We start from the raw sequence: 20,606 nt of genomic DNA, 5'->3' as shown, positions 1-20,606 counted from the left end.
CGTTCAGAGTGCTGGCCCGGGTTCTGCTATTAACACATTCTGCTCTTACCTTTATGCCACTATCAGCATCTCCTTTAGTCTTTACCAGTACCATTAACACACCTTTTGTCTTGTGTTCATGGCACCTTTGTCAATCTCTCCTTAGTTCCCAACTATCCCTGACCTTCTATCTTGCTTCACCTGCTCCACCCCATCTTAAAACAGTATAAAATCCGTCACATTTACATTCTCTTTAGTTTTGAAGAGTCATATGGACTCTCAATATTAACTCTGTTTCTCTCTGCACAGATGCTGCCAGACTTGCTGAACTTTTCCAGCATTTTTTTTTATTTCAGATTTCCAGCATCTGCAGTATTTTGCTTTAATCCAGGCTAATGTTCTGGGGACATGGGTTCAAATCCCACCACGGCAGCTGGTGAAATTTAAATTCAATTAATTAATTTTAAAAATCTGAAATTAAAAGCTAGTTGGTTAGTCATTAATGATGACTATGAAACTATCATCAATTGTCATAAAACCCATCTGGTTCACTAATGTCCCTTAGGGAAGGAAAGCTGTGACCTTACCTGGTCTGGCCATGTGTGAGACTCCAGGCCCACAGCAATATGTTTGACTCCTAAATCTCCTCTGAAATGGCCTAGCTAGCCGCTCAGTTGTGCTAAATCACTACTAGGTCAAAACGACGGACCACCTGGCATCAACCTAGGCACTGGAAACGACAATAGCACACCCAGCTCTCTTAACCCTCCAAAGTCCTCCTTACTAACATCTGGGGGCTCATGCCAAAATGAGAAGAGCTGTGCTACTGACAAGCCAAGCAACAGCTTGACATTGTCTGTTAGGTATGATTTAGTGAGTATGACTATGTCCCAGACACCACCATCACCATTCCTTGGTATGTCCTGTCCCACTGGCAGGACAGATCCACCAGAGATGGCGACACACTGGTACAGTCAGGAGTTGTCCCTTCAGTTCTCAACATTGACTCTGGATTCAATGAAGTCTCATGACATCAGGTCAAACATGAGCAAAGAAACCTCCTCCTGTTACCATCTACCTCATGTCCCTACCCCCACCTCCCCAGCTGATGAATCAGTATTCTTCCATGTTGAACACCAATTGGAAGATGCACTGAGCGTGGAAAAGACACAGAATGCACTCTAGATGCAGGACTTCAATGTCCATCACCAAAAGTGGCTTGGTAGTACCACTGCTAACTGAGCTGGCTGAGTCCTCAAGGACATAGCTGCAAGACTAGACCTGTGGGAGGTAAGCGACCTCATGCTCAACAATTTACCTGTTGCAGATGCATCTGTCCTTGACAATATGGTTGGAGCGACCACTGTACAGTCCTAGTGGAGACAAATTCCTGTCTTCAGATTGAGGATACCCTCCATTATGTTGGCCTGAATTTTACCTTTGGCAGGTGTGCACAATCGGCGGGCCTAGGAGCGGTCGGGAAACAAGCCCCTGACCGTGATTGGCCCCCCGACCGTGATTTCGGCCAGCCAGTGTGAAATATGCACTGAAAAGCTCAGTGCTTCCAGGGTGGGGGCGGGCGATGCCGTTTCTGCGGGCACAGGTGAACGTTGCGAGAAAGCTCCCTGAAGGCAGACAGCTACCTCGGGAAGCTGCAGACCTGAAAATCATCAAATAAAGGTTTAAAAAGCTGCAACAAAATGTCTATGTATCACAATCAGGCACCCGAAAACATAGCTGATAAAAATGCTGTCCACAGATATTCATTTTTATTTTGTTTCATGATGGAAATTTCATCCCACTCTTGGATGAAGTTTGATGAAAACGTAAAGGCCGCCTTGCCGATTCACCCATCTGCCAACCGTAAGGTTGGGCAGACAGCGAAAAACCAGAGACAATTGCATCGTTAAAGGGCTTAATTACCCTCCTAATTGTCAGCGGGCGCGCTTCCGACTCTTGTACGCACCCACTGAGCGAAATATCGCACGATGACGTGGGACACTTGCCCGGTGTCGTCTTGTGCGATTTTGCGCCTGATCGGGTTGGGCACGAGCCTATCCGTGGGACATAAAATTCAGACAATTGTGTGCACCATCATGCTAAATGGGATAAATTTAGAACAGATCCATCAGCTTAAAATTGGGCATCCAAGAGGTGCTTCGGGCCATTAGCAGCAGCAGAATCATATTTAACCACAATCTGTAACCTCATGGCCTGGCATATCCCTTACAGTGCCATCACCACCAAGCCGGGGGATCAACCCTGATTTTCAATGAAAAATTCAGGAGAGCATGCCGGGAGCAGCACCAAACATATCTAAAGATGAGGTGTCAACCTGGTGAAGGTACAACACAGGATTACTTTCATGTCAGACAGCATGGAATAGATAGCTAAGCGATCCCACACCAAGGGATTAGCTCTAAGCTCTTCAGTCCTACCACATCCAGTTGTGAATGGTGACAGCCAAGTCAACAAATAACATTAGGAGGAGGAGGAGGCTCCACGAATAACCCCATCCTGGGAGCCCAGCAAATAAGTGCAAAAGCCAAGGTTGAAGCATTTCAGCTAGAAGTGCCGGGTGGATGATCCATCTCTGCCTCCACCTGAGGTCCCCAGCATTCACAGATGCCAATCTTCAGGCCATTCAATTCACTGCATATGTTATCCAAAGAAAAGCTGAAGACACTAGATCTGCAAAGACTATGGACCCTGACAACATTCTGGCAGTAGCTCTGAAGACTTGTGCTCCAGAATTAGCTGCACTCCTAGCCAAGCTGTTCCTGTACAGCTAAAATACTGGCATCTACCTGACAATGTGGAAAATTGCCCATGTATGCCCTGTACACAAAAAGCAGGCCAAGGCCAACCTAGCAAATTACCATCCCAGGAGTCTACTCTCGATCATTAGGAAAGTGATGGAAGGGATTGTTGACAGTGCTATCAAGCTGCTCTTACAAAGCAATAACCTGTTCACTGATGCTCAGATTGGGTTCAGCCAGGGCCACCCAGCTCCCTACCTCATTACAGCTTTGGTTCAAGCATGGACAAAAGAGCTAAATGCAAGAGGTGAGGTGAGAGTGATTGCCCTTGACATCAAGGCAGTACTTGACTGAGTATGGCATCAAGGAGCCCTAGCAAAACTGAAATCAATGGGAACCGAGGGGAAAATTCTCTGCTGATTGGAATCATACCTAGCTCAAATGAAGATGGTTGTAGGTCAGTCATCTCAGTCCCAGGATATTGCTGCAGGAGTTCATAAGTGTAGTGTCCTAGGCCCAACTATCTCCAGCTGCTTCGTTAATGACCTTCCTTCCATCATAATGTCAGAAGTGGGGATATTCGCTGATTATTGCACAATGTTCAGCATCATTCACGACGACTCAGATACTGAAGCACTCCCTGTCCATAATCAGCAAGACCTGGGCAATATTCAGGCTTGGACTGATAAGTGGCAAGAACCATTCGTGCCACACATGTGCCAGGCAATGACCATCTCCAACAAGAGAGATCCTAACCATCTTTCCTTAACAATCAATGGCATTACCATTGCTGAATCCCCCACTAACAACATATCGGGTGTTGCCATTGACCAAGAACTGAATTGGACTAGCCATATAAATACTGTGCCTAGAAGAGCAGGCCTGAGACTGGGAGTTTTGTGGCAAGTAATTCACCACCTGACTCCCCAAAGCCTGTCTACCAGCAACATGGCACAAGTCAGAAATAGTCAGGAGTGTGATGGAATACTCTCCACTTGCCTGGATGAGAGCAGCTCCAACATCAATCAAGAACCTCTACAATATCCAGAACAAAGCAGCCTGCTTGATTGGCACCCCATCCAGCACCTAAAACATTCACTCCCCCCTCCTCTGACAGGAAGTGGCAGCAATATGTAACATGTACAAGATGCACTTCAGCAACTCACCAAGGCAGGAGAGCACCTTCCAAACCCATGACCTCAACCACATAGAAGGACAAGGACAGTAGATGCATGGGAACACCATCACCGGTAAGTTCCCTCCAAGTCACAAACCTTCCTTCATTGTTGCTGCGTCAAAATCCTGGAACTCCCTTGCTAACAGCACTGTGAGCATACCTACACCACATGGACTGGAGCGGTTCAAGAAGGAGGTTTACATCCACTTTCTCAAGGGCAATTAGGGATGGGCAGCAAATGGCTGGCCTAGCCAGTGATGCCCAAATCCCGTGAAAAGAATATATATAAAAAAAGGTGGTTCATCCTATTCTGATTCCTTTTGGGTTACCGTTTACTGTCTCATGCCAGTACCTTTTCCTTTTCCTTCCACGCCTTTGTTGCTCGAACAGAGGTCACACAGTCAAATTCTGGATTGGTTCTTTCAACTGGAGCATCACCTATTAAGGTGCAATTGCTGAGCAGGATTCAGAGGCCAGACCTGCAAAGATCTCCATATGGCTCTTGCTGGAGTCCAGAGTCCTCATGCCCTTTTTGATGCCCCAGCAGCAGGGGCCCCTTCAAACCTACAGCCCTTAAGCACTTTGAGATAATTTACTATGTTAAAGGTGTTATATAAACACAAGTTGTTGTTATGTCTGACTCCACTGACTGAGTACACCCTAGGCACTTTCTGTCAATCTCTCTCTCTCTCTCGATACTGGCATCTTGCACCACCTCCATGTTTCCCCCTTTTCTAAAATTGGATTTGAACGCTCAACTGGCTGTGAAGCGCTTGCTTGGCCTGGTGTAATATCTCCACACTGGTGCTACGATGAGGTGAATTGCTTGGCTCTATTTCTGCTTGGATGCTGGCTGCACTCCCAGGAAGGAACAGAGGTGGAATCTGGCTTTCCAGAGTTTCCAGCTGTTCTTCTGGCAGCTTAATTGGCACAAGCTTCATGATAAAATGAAAGACTGCACTTATATAGCACCCTTCATGACCAAAGGAAGTGCCAAAACATGATATACTTTGGAACTGTTGTCGTGTTGTACCAATTTACATACAGAATTCCGCAACCAGCATTGTGATAACGAGCAGATAATCTGTTATTGTGATTTTGATTAAGGTTTAAATATTGGTCAGGACTCCAGGGATAACTCCCATACTCTTTCTTCGAAATAATATTGGGGAGAATTTTCCTGTTGGCGTGTGGGGGCGGGCCCCGCACGCTGACGCGTAAAATTTCACGGGGTGATGTTGGACGTGCGCCCCGACGTCACTTCACATCATTCCGATCTTTCGTTTGGCAAGCGCGTGCTGGAGGTGGCTGCGTGCCCGCCGAACTGTCAAAGGCCTGTTAAGGCCATTAATGAACCAATTAATGTAACCCTGGCAGCTGCCCATCCAACCTTAAGGTTGGCGGGCAGGCGAAGAGTCCAAGCGGCCTTCGCATTTTTCATGAAACCTCATCCACAGGCCAGATGAGGTTTCATGAAGGTTTTATTAAATTAATAAATAAATTTTGCTCAATTCATAAACATGTCCCAGTTCATGTGACACTGTCACATGAGGGGACATGTCTAAAGAATTTTATTCTTTCTTTATTTCAAAGTTTCAAAATGAACTTAATCTCCCTGAGGCAGCTCTGTGCCTCAGCGAGATTTCTGCGCCCTTTTGCGCGCATGCCCCGACTCTTCCTCCTCCCCGACGCCCGCACAGGTAGCGCTGAGTGCTACCGGGCGTGCGTCATGCCGGGCGGGCCATAATTGGCCTGCCCACATAAAATGGCGGAGTACAGGCGATGCAGCAATCGGCTCCGCACCCGCCCGACAGAGAAAATTCTCCTCATTGTATTCGGATCTTTTATGTCCACCTGAGGGGCCAGCTAGTGTCTCAGCCAAGAGATGACACCTTTGACAGTGCAGCGCTCCCTCAATGTTGCACTGGAATGTCAGCTTGACCCACAGCCTTCTGACCCAGAGACAAGAGTGCTACCAACCAATGTTCCCTCCAAGCTGTGCAGACCACGCCAGCCCCCTTTAGTTTCTGTGTGTATACTGCCACGGAAAAAAAATTAAAGGGCCATTGCACTCAAACAAATCCACTATGCACTACAAAAAAAAGGTTACATTGCTACTAACTGAGTCACAGACGGACTTCAATCCCTTCATCTTCAGAAGCTGCACTCCCTTCGTTTCCCACACCCTCACTATCTCTCTCCTCCTCATCCATAGTCGATGCCTTCCTGCATCTTGGCTCACTTGAAGAAAGTGAAAAATAGTAAATGGATATGTAATCACCTGATAGTGGACTTGCCTCCGCCTCCACCTCTGCCAATGGAAAAGCAGCATTTATTGTTCACCCCTTGTTGTCATGAGACATCAGAAGTGGACCATTCAATGCTGGTTAACTATCCATTATAACAATGATGTTCTCCACTTCCTGATTTTGAATTCCCCAAAGCCGCCACATTCCATTAAACATTTGATCAACTTGATCTATCCCTTTTGATCTCCAATTTTTTCACACTTAGATATTTATCCAGCAATTTTTCAGTTTTATAAAGAGCTAAGCAATATAATGACTTTGCACATTTTTAATAACCTGAGGGTAAGCAATTTTTTTCAAGTTTTTTTTGAGGTTTGTTAATTTAAAACTGGCACTTAATTCTGGGCTCACAGTTTAAGACAAGAACCTGCTTACATCTAAGTTATCTAGTCTCAGCATACTTAAGACTGGCTGTCCGCCCGTTTCCCCCCACCGCCCCAACTCTGGTTTATTTTATGTTTAATGACAACAAATTTGGATCTGAGCCATACCACATAGCAAGGAACTTTGCTTTGTTACATGTAGTAATGTTAAATTCATCCCTCTGCTAACATAACCCTCAATAGTGATTCCGTCCTCCACTCCTGTATACTTTACAAAGCATGATTTGCTATCTACTCATTGAAACAATTACTAAAGAAATTCTAACATGATATACTAAATATAAAATCGATTTTACTTGTATTTTGTTTAGTGATGAATGGCTATATTAACTTTCAGTGAACTATAATTAAAGCTTAAAAAAACTAAATCCAAATTAAGATGACTGTTTGCTAACTGTTTTTAGATGAAGATAAAGTTTTATTTTATGTCAAGCAGGGAAGGACGTGCTGCTTTGATGACAACATTCTGTGTATTCAAGTTCATGGCCTTGTACAGTATAATCCAGTATCTGAGCGTTACCTTACTATATTCTGTAAGTATTTGGTTTAGCTAAAGATAAGTTTGATTAATGGATGCATTAATTTTCAATTATTAATTTACAATTTAATTTGTACAATTTCCCTCTCTATCTCCATATAGATGCTCAGTAATCTTGGAGATTTCCAGTTTCTTTTTATCGACTTGGCTATCATCCAGTTCATTGTCTTCACAAGTGAGTATGCTAAACCTATTGAGCAGATGTTTTTTCACAAAATATGCCTCACATTGATGATTCTTCTGGTAGCTTGTTGCTGTGTGGCGTAATGGATCAGAACTTAGAAAATGTTTGGATTAGTACTCAGAAATTTAGCACATATTTTGATGGATGTGTGTTTTTCAGCAGCTTCGCTTTTACTGAGGGTAAAGTAAACTCAAATATTTTGCTATGATTTTGGCAAAATAGTTGAGAAGAATGGCTATCAACAGTTCTGGACCAAAAACTGTCAGTGTACATTACAATGTAACTGTTTGTGCATTCGCCTTTTAGCTAGACACATTTCAAATAAAATTAGATTTCTAACTATTTAAAACGGCTCAGTAGTAGCACTTTGACTTCTGATTCAGAAAGTTGCTAGGTTAAATCCCACTCTAGGCACTAGACAAAAACAATTAAGCTGAGACTTCAGTGCTGTACTAGGGGATTGCTGCTCTGTCAGAGGTGCCATCTTTCAGTTGAGATGTTAAATTGAGGCCCTCATCTGCCTGCCGGGTGGAGGTAACATATCCCATGGCATTATTTGAAGAAGGGTAGGGGAAGGTCTTCTAATAGAAGTATATAAGGCAGCAAATGGTATAGAAAAAGTAAATGTGGAAACAATTTATATTTCAAGAGTAGGATAAGATGCCATAGATTCAAATTAGTAAAAGGCAAATTTAAAACTGAAATTAGAAGGAAATCCTTCACATAAAGAGTAAACAGTACATTGAATGGAATTTTACATATAATGGTAGTGTGGAAATAGATATCTAAGAAATGTTTAAGAAATATTTGGGTGTTGTTACATTCTATGTAGAGGCCGATAACTTTTAATTTAAACTTCCAGTTAAAGCTGAAAGGATGACATGTCGATATTTCATGTTTTAAAACTTTTACTGCATCAAATGGCTAAAAAACACTTTTGACTAAACACTGTTTATCATCTTTGGGCAATTTATACTTAAACTATAGATATAAGTGGTGCCTTAATACTTATCACACATCACACTTTCTGCAAATTTGCAGTTCTTATAGCAAACAGTTCACAGCTGCCCCTGGCTTCCAATTGGTTGCATCCATTTTACTTCCCTGGCCAGGTAACTTCTGACCCCAGAACTATCTTTCACTCTGAGGGTTACTCTCTAGACTTTTTCCCCTAGCTTCAAGCTAGACAAATCTTCCAACTTCTTTCAACTCCTTACAAACTCAGTCCTCAATCTGAGTGTGAGCTCCTACCTGCCTTCTGCGTGTGACCGATAGAGTTAGCATTTTCTCTGCTTAAGGTGCAGGCCTGGCTGTTTCTATATCTTGCTCTCTACTTCTTAGTTGGCTGCAGACACACAAGATAAAAGTGTAACTGCTGTCTGTGATAATTTCTGGGTTTGTAGGGAAGCCCAAAACCTGATCTCCAAATGGCTTACTCTACCACCACCTCCACGGCAATGGGAAACGTATTGGTTCTGTACCTAAGTAGAAATGCTAATCAGTTATCTTTGATTCCAACATCCTTCATCATAGAAGTTAAAGAGTAGTTTACAGCACAACCGTTTACAACTAGATACTTATAACACCTTTCTGAGGCCTGGGGAAATTCAGGGTCTTATTGTAAACTTAGAAGCTGCTGTCATTGTCTCTAAGCATAAATACCTCGCATCTCTCTTTTAATAAAACAATCTAAATCTTCCTTTGATCTTATCAATTGAACTAACCAGTCTTGCTGCCAGGCAGACTACAGCAAATGTCATATGACCCCTTTCACTACATTTAAAGCTACAGTCCCAAACTACGATAATCTTATAATTCAAAACATACAGTCCTAAAACAACAATCTTATAAACCTAAATTGTAAAAATGTGTAATTGGAAGTCTTTAGGGCTTTCTGGATGGAGAAATTAAGATAAAAACTGAGTTACTGTTCTCATAAATCTTGTGGTTTATCATCCATTGAATAATGCAACATTTGGATGAAATAACCTTTGGTGAAATTGTCTCCAACCTACAGCTTGCTAAAGTATTTAGGTACTATGTAGTTTTGAAAGCTATTTAAATAGCACAGGAGAGGAACCCTAAGAGGAATAAGCTGCAAATAATAGTAATACATCCTTCCTCCCATAATTGTGGAATATTTCAGTGTTGGCTGTAGAGGAAAATTTATTATTATTCCTGTTTTATTTAGTGAGTTTGAATGCTGCATGGAAAGAGCTTGATCCACAGAAACCACCATCTGGCCTAATCTCTGCTTCACTGATACTTTCGGTGCTGTCCCAGATTTTTATCAGTGCTGTGTTCCAGATAACAGGATTTCTTATGGTGAAGCAGCAAACCTGGTATGAAATATGGACACCAATTTCAGAGTAAGTTCGAAAACGGTTACATTCTGAGGAGGATATAAATATCAAGTAGTGGTAATGTCACTGGACAAGTGATCCAGAGGCCCAGCTCTGGGGACGTGGGTTCAAATTCCACCATTGCAGTTGGTGGAATTTTAAGAATTCAATTAATAAATCTGGAATATAAAGCTAGCCTCAGTAACGCTGAACATGACAACCATCACTAATGTCCTTTCAGGAAGGAAATTGGCCATCCTTACCTGGTCTGGCCTACATGTGATTCTAGACCCACAGCAACATGACTGACTCATAACTGCCCTCTGAAATGGCCTAGCAAGTCACTTAGTTCAAAGGCAATTCTGGATGGGCAACAAATGCTGACCTTGTCAGTGATGCCCACATCCCATAAAAGAATAAAATTTCTCTAAGTGATGTATTTATGTAACAAGGATCCAAGACTGCACTGCAATTCCCAAGGCATCAGTTGTCCTGTGGTACTTTGCCCAGATGACCGTTTTATATGAGAGCTTTCACCGTAATTATCAACAGGCCACTTTACTGTGGGGATATTACAGACAAACTCTATTCTGTCCTTATTTATTGTTTATGCGCATACCCACCTGGTATCATTGGATAGTGATCAAGAGTGTGACCACCCGGGGAATTTTCTCCTCTAATCTAGGAACACGGAGAATGACTGTCACCATGGTTTCTGCCTTGAATTACTCAACACTATTCAGAAATCAACCTTTTCCTTTCTGGTCTTTATGGGTGACATATTCCCTAAATTTATTAACTGAGAAATCAGAAAAAGTCGATCCAAAGACATTTATCAGATTTGTAATTGTTGGTTTTAGAAGAATAATACATTAGCCAGCTTTGAGTTTTGAGCAAAATTAAGAGTTTAAAAGTAACTTTTTATTCTCATTCCTTTTAAATTTTCCTCTTCTTTTAATTCTCCTCTCCTAAAAGTGAAGAGTTGTATCGACTTCACTTACACCGGCAACCATTTCATACCCCACATTAGTTGCTGTCCTTCGTGCATGAGCTTGGATTGTGAACAAGAGCATTCTAGTTGCCATCAAAGTAAAGAGAGGGCCCTGTCCTTGAGAAATGTTCCTTGCACACTCTCAAATTTTCAGCAAGGGTCATTGGTTGATAATTTGGAATGCAAACGACAGCTGAATTTTTTTTGGGGCGAGTTTTGTAACTTTTTTTTGTGATCGTGCAATTTGACTGCTGTGTTCCCTACTAATGACTACACTTTAAAACAATCTAAACACTTTAAAAATAATTAATTGGTCATGAAGTATTTTTGCGTATCTTATAGTTTGTAAATTAATCAAATTAAAATTTTCAGTATAGAATCTTGATAAACAATTTCTTTGATCTTTCTATTTAAAATTAATTATGTATTGTTGGATTACATTATGCAGTAATTACATTTTTCCTTTTGAGCTGCTTAGTATAAAAGTTAATATAATTTTTACTATTTTATTACAGTGCTTGCAGTTCATCAAAACTGAACTTAACACTGGAGCACGATAATACATATCCTCATGATGAGAAGAATATTAAGAGCTATGAAAATACTACTGTGTTTTTCATTTCGTGTTTTCAATACCTCATTGTGGCCATTGTCTTTTCTAAAGGAAAGCCATTTCGACAACCTAGTTATAAAAACTGTAAGTAGATTGCATTATTCATATAACTCTTAAATGGTTTAGGTTTCACTGAGTAAGGTTCACAACAAAATTCCTGTACACCGTGCTAACCAAGAGAGTGTTTATATTGAGCCTGAGAATCAGAAATCTAAGTGAGATAAACTAGGGGACTGTGTAACACTCTCTATGTTGGATTTCTTCCTTCTGTGGAAATTTGCAATTAGAACATAAGAAATAGAAACAGGAGTATGCCATTTGACCTCTTGTGCCTGCTGTGCCATTCAATAAGATCATGGGTGATCTGCTTGTGTTTCGAATTCCACATTCCCATCTACCTCTAATAACTTTGGATTCTTGTTAGGAAACAAGGAAATCAATCTACCTCTGCCTTAAAAATATTCAGTGACCCCGCCTCCACTGCCTTCTGAGGCAGTGCGTTTTAAAGCCTCGCAACCCTCTGAGAAAAAAAGTTCTCCTCATCTCTGTCCTAAAAGGGTGACCCCTAATTTTAAAACAGTGCCCCCTAGTTCTGGACTCACCCACAAGAGGAAACATCCTTTCTACGTCCACCTTGTCAAGACCGTTCAGGATCTCATATATTTAAATTAAATCACCCCTCGCTCTTCTGAACTCCAGTGGAAATAAGCCCAGTCTGTCCAACCTTGCCTCATAAGACAACCCGCTCCTTCCAGGTATCAATCTAGTAAACCTCCTTTGAACCGCCTCCAACGCATTTACATCCTTTCTTAAATAAGGAGAGCAAAGCTGCACCAGTGTTCGAGATGCGGTCTCACCAATACCCTGTATACTTGAAGCATAACATTCTTATTTTTATGTTCAATTCCTCATGTAATAAAGGATAGCATTCCATTACCTTCTTAATTACTTGCTGTATCTGCAACTAACCTTTTACGACTCGTACTAGAACACCCAGCCCTCTGCGCCTCGGAATTTTGCAGCCGTTCTCTATTTAAGTAATACTCTGCTTTTATATTCTTGCTGCCAAAGTCAACAACTTCACCTTTTCCTGCATTAAACTCCATTTGCCAGATCTTGGCCCACTCACTCAACGTATCTATATCCGTCTGTAACCTCCTCATGTCCCCTTCACAACGTACTTTCCTACCTATCTTTATGTCATCTGCAAATTTTGCTACCATGCCATCGCTCCCCTCATCTAAGTCATTAATGTAAATTGTAAAAAGTTGAGGCCCCTGTGGGACTCCACTCGTCACATCCTGCCAATCAGAAAAAGACCTATTTATGAATACACTCTGTTTTCTGCCAGCCAGCCAATCTTCTATCCATGCTAATATGTTACCCCCTACACCATGAGATTTAGTTTTCTGTGATAATCTTTGATGTGGCACCTTCTCAAATGCCTTCTGGAAATCCAAGTACAGTATGTCTACAGGCTCCCCTTTACCACAACGCATGTTACCCCTTCAAAAAACTCCAATAAATTGGTTAAACATGATTTCCCTTTCACAAAACCATGCTGAGTCTTCCCGACTACTTTGAGCTTTTCTAAGGGTCCAGCTATAACCACCTTAATGATCAATTCTAACAACTTCCCCACGACAGACGTCAAGCTAACTGGCCTTTAGTTTCCTATTTTCTGCCTTGCTCCCTTCTTGAATAGAGGGGTTATATTTGCTACTTTCCAGTCTGATGGAACGTTTCCAGAATCTAGACAATTTTGGAAAATTAACACCACCATATCTCCTACCTCATTAGCCACCTCTTTTAAGACTCGAGGATGTAGTCCATCAGGACCCGAGACTTGTCAGCCCGCATCTCCATCAGTTTGCTCAGTACCGCATCCCTAGTGATTGTAATTTCACCAAGTTCTTCTCTCCCTTTCACTTCCTGATTTACAGCTATTACAGGAATGTTTTTTGTATCCTCTATAGTAAAGACAGCAAAATATTTGTTCATTTCTTCTGCCATTTCTTTATTACCTACCATTAACTCCCCACTGTCACTCTCTAGAGGACCAACGCTCATTTTACTTACTCTTTTGATTTTTAAATACCTGTAGGATCGCTCGCTATTTGTTTTTACATTTCTAGCTAGCTTCCTCTCATACTCTAATTTCTTTCTCCTGATTAACCTTTTAGTCATTCTCTGCAGTTCTTTATATTCTGACTAATCATCTGTCCTGCCATTCATCTTTGCACAGTTACGCGCTTTTTCCTTAAGTTTGATGCCCTCCTTAACTTCTTTAGTTAACCACGGATGGTGAGTCCTCCCCTGAGAACTTTTCTTTATAGTAGGAATATACTTATTCAGAATATTCTGAAAAATCCCCTGAAATGTCTGCCGCCGCTCCTCTGTTGATCTATCCTCTAGCCTGGTTTCCCAGTTCACTTCAGCTAGCTCAGCTTTCATGCCCACAGAGTTGCCCTTATTTAAGTTTAAAATACTAGCCTTAGGCCTACTCTTCTCCCTTTCAAAGAGATGTAAAATTCAATCATATTGTGGTCGTTGCTACCTAGGGTTTTTTTACTCTGAGGTCATTAATTAACCATATCTCATTACACAATACCAAATCTTTTAAAACCTGCTCTCTGGTTGGTTCCAGAACATGTTACTGTAAGAAACTATCTCAAAAGCGTTCTAAGAACTCCTCATCTAGGCTACTACTGCCAATCTGATTTTTCCAGTTTATATGTGGATTAAAATCACCCATGATTATTACCCTCCCTTTATCACAAGCACACAATATTTCTTCTTGTATACTTCGTCCTACATTGTGGTTACTGTTGGGGGGGCCTGTAGACCACTCCCACTAGTGACTTTTTTCACCCATTATTCCTCATTTTCACCCAAACCGATTCTACATCCTGATCTCCTGAAGCAAGGTCATCTCTAACTATTGCACCAATGCCACCTTTGAGGAACAGTACTATCCCTGTACCTTTACTTATTCTTCTTGAATGTATGTGATATTTACCATGAGTTTGAATATATTTTTATAATAGTCATTTGGTAGCACAGAACCTCAGTGTTGCTGAAAAAAGACATTTTGTTGAAGTTTTTCATCTTGCACTCATCAGGACAAGCACAAGAATACCCATGTCAGGGGAAGCCATTTCACACTTTATAGTGTGTGAGAAGAGAGTGCTGATTGGCTGGCAGTTGGACTATGATTGGTAGAGGCATTGCCATGGAGAATGCACCAGTTAATGGTTACTTGACAGTTACAATGCTAAGCATCGTTTGAAATTTAAACCAGGCAGCTTGACTTTGATTGGCCAAGGCATTGCCTTGAGGAATGAACCAGCGAATGGCTATCACTTATTTTCTTTAGCTGAAACAGGCGCAACGTGTGTATATCTTCTTTCTGTCTGCAAAGAACAGGGCCCTGTGTACTAATATATGTAGTTGATAAGAATTCAGGACCGGCATGTTCCTGCTAGGATGAAGGATAAGCATGGCAAGTTTCAGGAACCTTGGATAACAAAGGATATTGTGAGATTAGTCAAAAAGAAAAGGGAAGCATTCGTAAGGGCTAGAAGGCTGGGAACAGATGAAGCCCGTGGAGAATACAAAGAAAGTAGGAAGAAACTTAAGCAAGGAGTCAGAAGGGTTAAAAGGGGCCATGAAAAGTCACTGGCAACCAGGATTAAGGAAAATCCCAAGGCCTTTTATACATATGTAAAGGGCAAGAGGGTAGCCAGGGAAAGGGTGGGCCCACTCAGGGACAGAGGTGGGAATCTATGTGTGTGGAGCCAGAAGAAATGGGAGAGATACTGAATGAATACTTCTCATCAGTATTCACTAAAGAGCAGGACTTAGCGGTCGATTTGTCTAGGGAAGAGTGTGTAGATAGCCTGGATCATGTTGAGATCAAAAAAGAGGAGGTGTTAGGCGTCTTGAAGAATATTAAGGTGGATAAGTCCCCAGGGCCAGATGGGATCTACCCCAGAGTACTGAGGGAGGCAAGGGAGGAGATTGCTGGGGCCTTGACAGAAATCTTTGTATCCTCACTGGCTACGGGTGAGGAAACCAGAGGATTGGAGAATGGCCAATGTTGTTCCATTGTTTAAGAAGGGTAGCAGGGATAATCCAGGAAATTACAGGCCGGTGAGCCTTACGTCAGTGGTCGGGAAATTATTGGAGAAGATTCTTCGTGACAGGATTTACTACCATTTGGAAGCAAATGGGCGTATTAGTGAGAGGCAGCATGGTTTTGTGAAGGGGAGGTCGTGTCTCACTAACTTGATAGAGTTTTTCGAGGAAGTGACAAAGATGATCGACGATGGAAGGGCAGTGGATGTTATATACATGGATTTCAGTAAGGCCTTTGACAAGGTCCCTCATGGCAAACTGGTACAGAAGGTAAAGTCGCACGGGATCAGAGGTGAGCTGGCAGGATGGATACAGAATTGGCTTGGTCATAGAAGACAGAGGGTAGCAGTGGAAGGGTGCTTTTTTGAATGGAGAGCTGTGACTAGTGGAGTTCCGCAGGGATCAGTGCTGGGACCTTTGCTGTTTGTGGTATACATAAATGATTTGGAGGAAAATGTAACTGGGCTAATTAGTAAGTTTGCAGACGACACTAAGGTTGGAGGAGTTGCAGATAGTGAAGAGGATTGCCAAGGATACAACGGGATATAAATCGGTTGGAGACTTGGGCGGAGAAATGGCAGATGGAGTTTAATCCGGACAAATGCGAGGTAATGCATTTTGGAAGGTCTAATACAGGCAGGAATTACACAGTAAATGGCAGAACCCTTAAGTGCATCGACGGGCAGAGGGATCTGGGTGTACAGGTCCACAGGTCACTGAAAGTGGCAACGCAGGTGGATAAGGTAGTCAGGAAGGCATATGGCATGCTTGCCTTCATTGGCAAGGGTATTGAGTATAAAAGCAGGGAAGACATGCTGCAGCTGTATAGAACCTTGGTTAGGCCACACTTGGAATATTGCGTGCAATTCTGGTCACCACATTACCAGAAGGATATGGAGGTGTTGGAGAGGGTGCAGAGGAGGTTTACCAGGATGCTGCCTGGTCTGGAGTTATTAGCTATGAGGAGAGGTTGGAGAAACTCGGGTTGTGCTCACTAGAGCGACGGAGATTGAGGGGCGACTTGATAGAAGTTTACAAAATTATGAGTGGCATGGACAGAGTAGATAGTCAGAAGCTTTTTCCCAGGTTGGAAGAGTCAATTACTAGGGGACATAGATTTAAGGTGAGAGGAGAAAACTATAAAGGTGATGTGTGGGGCAAGTTTTTTATGCAGAGGGTAGTGAGGGTCTGGAATTCACTGCCAGAGGAGGTGGTGGAAGCAGGTATGATAGTGGTGTTTAAGAGGCAGCTTGACAAATACATGAATAGGATGGGAATAGAGGGATACGGACCCCGGAAGTGCAAAATGTTTTAGTTGACGGGCAATATGATCGGCGCAGGCTTGGAGGGCCGAAGGGCCTGTTCCTGTGCTGTACTTTTCTTTGTTCTTTGTTCTTCCAGAACACGCAAATGTGCCACACCATGAGCCCGACTAACAATCTTAAATTAGTCGTCAGTGTAATTTTTAGCACACTGAGGATTATTTAGCAAATGTTGTCCAATTGTGGAATCACATCTAATATTGGACACCGTGTTTTGAGCTTTGCAAGCACGGGTGGGTTGGGTACGGCTTGTATCTCGCCTGTTGCAAACAGCAGAAGGGACATGCTGTTTGATACAATCCACTGGTCTTTGTGACATACGATCTATGTACCTAGCATGACACTGGCACTGAGATTCATTTACCATGTTACTTATTTGTGTAATAGGTAGAAAGTCTTTTTGGCTTGATGGTGTCATGACTCACTGGGGATATTGTGCTGTAATATAAACCCCCACTGTGTCCCCAAGTGAAAAGTTTGACCACACCACCAGATTGCCCCAATTCTACCTAACTGTTTCACTTAGGTTAATGGAATACGAGCACCAGGTTTGTAAACTTAATAAATAAATAACTGTTTATTGAACAAATTGTCTTTAACTAGTGACAAAAGAAAGAAATTTGAACTACTAACTTCTAACTCTATAATTTAAACTCTACCCCTTCTTAAACCCCTGTACACACACACACACACACACACAACATGGATGTTAAGGGTGAGAGAAAACATCTCAATAGCACCAATCTGGAGGACAGGATTAGATGGGTTGATTTTGACTGATGTCTTCCAAATTCCTTGCAGTTTGTTGTTGATGACATTATGTGGCCTCCCAGCACTTTAATTCTGTGGTTCACTGGTTGAAAACTTGATTTTCAATGTCTCTACTGGTAATTTTTCTCCTTTTCTCTTGACAGGGGTTTTTAGAGAAAGCAGGTTAGATATGTTAGGAATAGCCAGCCAGCTATTATGGCAAAATTACTGGAATCTTACAAACACAGGCGAGAGAGGTTTTAGGTCTTCCCTCTTTGCAGGCTAGGAGCTATTCTCCCTGCACTGTTACCACACAAAACCCTGGTCACCTGGCCAGGAGCCAATTAAAATGCTGTTGGCAAGCAGCTCCTTTTAGTCCAGCACTCATTTCCGACACCATCCTGTTCTTTTATAACACATTCTGTTCCAGGATAGCAACCTTGTAGATAGTCCTCAACCTATTCCAGTGAACATGTCTTTCAACTGCAACCACAGTCCAATTTTAAAGCCACAGTCCAAGAAAAATAAGCTTTACAATGGCAACATCTTGTTAGTGGCGAATAATGCATAGTAGCAGTGTGAAACGGCTAGCTTCACCTGCTGTTCCACTTGCCAACCAATCGGCACTCTCCTCATACAGTATAAAGTTGTTGCTTCCCCTGTATTGGTATCTTTGTGATTTTCCTGATGAGTACAAGACAAAAAGCTTGGACAAAATGTCTTTTTTCAGCAATGTTATTATAAGTACAATTGCTTACCTTGCAGTCTAGACTAATTGCAAGTTTTTTGTGATTAAATTTTCCCAAAATATCCAACTTTTTTCATTGCAATGTCAACAAAATCTATCCCAAGATTGTTTTATCATTATAAGGGGGAGATGGTGGCATAATGGTGATGTCACTGGACTAATAATCCAGAGGCCCATGCTAATGCTCTGGGGTCACAGCAGCTGGTGGAATTTAAATTCAATTAATAAATATGGAATATAAAGATAGTCTCATTAATGGTGACCATGAAAGTATCATTGATTGTTGTAAAAACCCATAATGACCGGTAGGGAAGGAAATCTGTCCTCCTTACTTGGTCTGCCCTGCATGTGACTCCAGACCCACAGCAAGGTTTTTAACTCTTTACTGCCCCCAGAAATGGCTTAGCAAGCCACTCATTTCAAGGGCACTTATGGATGGGCAACAAATGCTGGTCTTGCCAGTGACAACCAAATCCTATGAAAGAATTTTTAAAAAATCCTCAGTCTGTTGTATCAAGGTGAGCTCTGCTGATAGACTTTTCAGAGCCAGATTGGACAGAATTGAGTAAAACACTATGGATAAAATTGATTTGTTGTCCGTAAATCAACATCAACAACAACAAGCATTTACCTAATGAAATATCCTAAGACATTTCACAGAAGCATTATAAAATAAAGACAGACTCAAAGCCACATAAGGAGATAGTAGGTCAGATGATCAAAAGCTTGGTCAAAGAAGTAGATTTTAAGGAGGGTCTCAAAGGGGGAAAACGAGGTAGAGAGGTGCAGAGGTATAAAGAAGGTATTCCAGAGCTTGGAGCTAGAGCAACTGAAGGCACAGCCACCAGTGGTGGAGCAATTAAAATTGAGGATGCAAAAGAGGCCAGAGTTAGAAGAGTGCAGATATCTGAGGATTGTGGGCTGGAGGAGATTATAGAGATATGGAGGGATTTGAAAACAAGAATTTTATAATTAGGATGTTGCTGGACTCAGTGTAGGACATGAGCACAATGGTGGTGGGAGAATAGGACTTGCTGTGAGTTAAGACATAGGCAGCAGAGTTTTGGATGTCAACGTTTCGAAGGGTAGAATGTGGGAGACCAGCTAGGAGTGCATTAGCATAGCCTTGTCTTGAGATACTGAAGACATGAATGAGGGTTTCAGTGGCAAATGAACTGAGACAGGGATGTCATATGGTGTTAGGGAGGTGAAAATAGGCAGTCTTAGTGATGGCATGAATATGAGGTCAGAAGCTCATCTTGGGATCAAATGTGACACCAAAGTTGCAAGCAGACTAGCTTAATCTCAAGATTTATTGGCAGGGAGAGGGATGGAGTCGTTAGCCAGGGAACTTTATTTTTTCATTAAAAACATGTCCCTACTCATGTGACAAAGTCACATGAGTAGGGACATACTTTATTACATTTTTATGTTCTTTATTTGTTTTTAATATCTCACCACCTGGAAGTTCCCCTCCAAGCCGCTCACCATCCTGACTTGGAAATATATTGCTGTTCTTTCACTGCTGCTGGGTCAAAATCCTGGAACTCCCTTCCTAACAGCGCTGTGGATGTACCTACACCACATGACTGCCGTGGTGCAAGAAAGCAGCTCACCACCACCTTCTCAAGGGCAACTAGGGATGGGCAATAAATGCTAGCCCAGCCAGCGAAGCCCACATCCTGTGGATGAATTTTTTAAAAAGTCTACAGGCTCCCCTTTATCTACAGCACATGTCACTCCTTCAAATAACTCTAATAAATTGGTTAAACATGATTTCCCTTTCACAAAACCATGCTGTCTTCCTGATTACCTTGTGTTTTTCTAAGTGCCCAGCTATAACATCTTTAATGATCGACTGTAACACCTTCCCCATGACAGATGTCAAGCTAACCGGCCTACAGTTTCCTGTTTTTCGCCTCCCTCCCTCCCTTGAATAGAGGGGTTATATTTACTACTTTCCAGTCTGATGGAACCTTTCCAGAATCTAGGGAGTTTTGGAAAATTAACACCAATGCATCTACTACCTCATTAGCCACCTCCTTTAAGAACCTAGGATAAAGTCCATCTGAACCCGGAGACCTGTCAACCCGCGGCTCCATCAGTTTGCCCAGTACTGCTTCCATGCTGATTGTAATTTCATCAAGTTCCTCTATCCCCTTCACCTCCTTATTTACAGCTATTACTGGAATGTTTATATCCTCTATAGCGAAGACCGAAGCAAAATATTTGTTCATTTCATTTGCCATTTCCTTTTTATCTACTATTAACTCTCCACCCTCACTCTCTAGAGAACCAGCACTCACTTTACCTACTCTTCTCCTGTTTAAATACCTGTAGAAACTCTTGCTATCCAGTTTTACATTTCTAACTA

The 20,606-nt window shown here is 42.0% G+C and overlaps 1 protein-coding gene across 5 annotated transcripts in view; it reads left to right on the top strand.

Annotated features, from left to right (window-relative positions):
• LOC144693823 (polyamine-transporting ATPase 13A3-like) overlaps nucleotides 1–20,606 on the top strand; it is a 176,470-nt gene that overhangs the window by 109,761 nt on the left and 46,103 nt on the right. For all 5 annotated transcript variants that reach the window (XM_078563888.1, XM_078563886.1, XM_078563890.1 and 2 more), the window contains 4 exons: nucleotides 7,044–7,140; nucleotides 7,248–7,320; nucleotides 9,521–9,698; nucleotides 11,178–11,359. In XM_078563888.1, the coding sequence (XP_078420014.1) occupies nucleotides 7,044–7,140; nucleotides 7,248–7,320; nucleotides 9,521–9,698; nucleotides 11,178–11,359 (530 nt within the window). The remainder of the gene's footprint in view (nucleotides 1–7,043; nucleotides 7,141–7,247; nucleotides 7,321–9,520; nucleotides 9,699–11,177; nucleotides 11,360–20,606) is intronic.

This window comes from Cetorhinus maximus, chromosome 19 (assembly GCF_964194155.1).
Source record: "Cetorhinus maximus chromosome 19, sCetMax3.hap1.1, whole genome shotgun sequence".
In the NCBI taxonomy this organism is placed as follows: domain Eukaryota; kingdom Metazoa; phylum Chordata; class Chondrichthyes; order Lamniformes; family Cetorhinidae; genus Cetorhinus; species Cetorhinus maximus.
The sequence above is the reverse complement of the archived record's forward strand: the minus strand, read 5'-3'. Positions and strand labels throughout refer to the sequence as shown.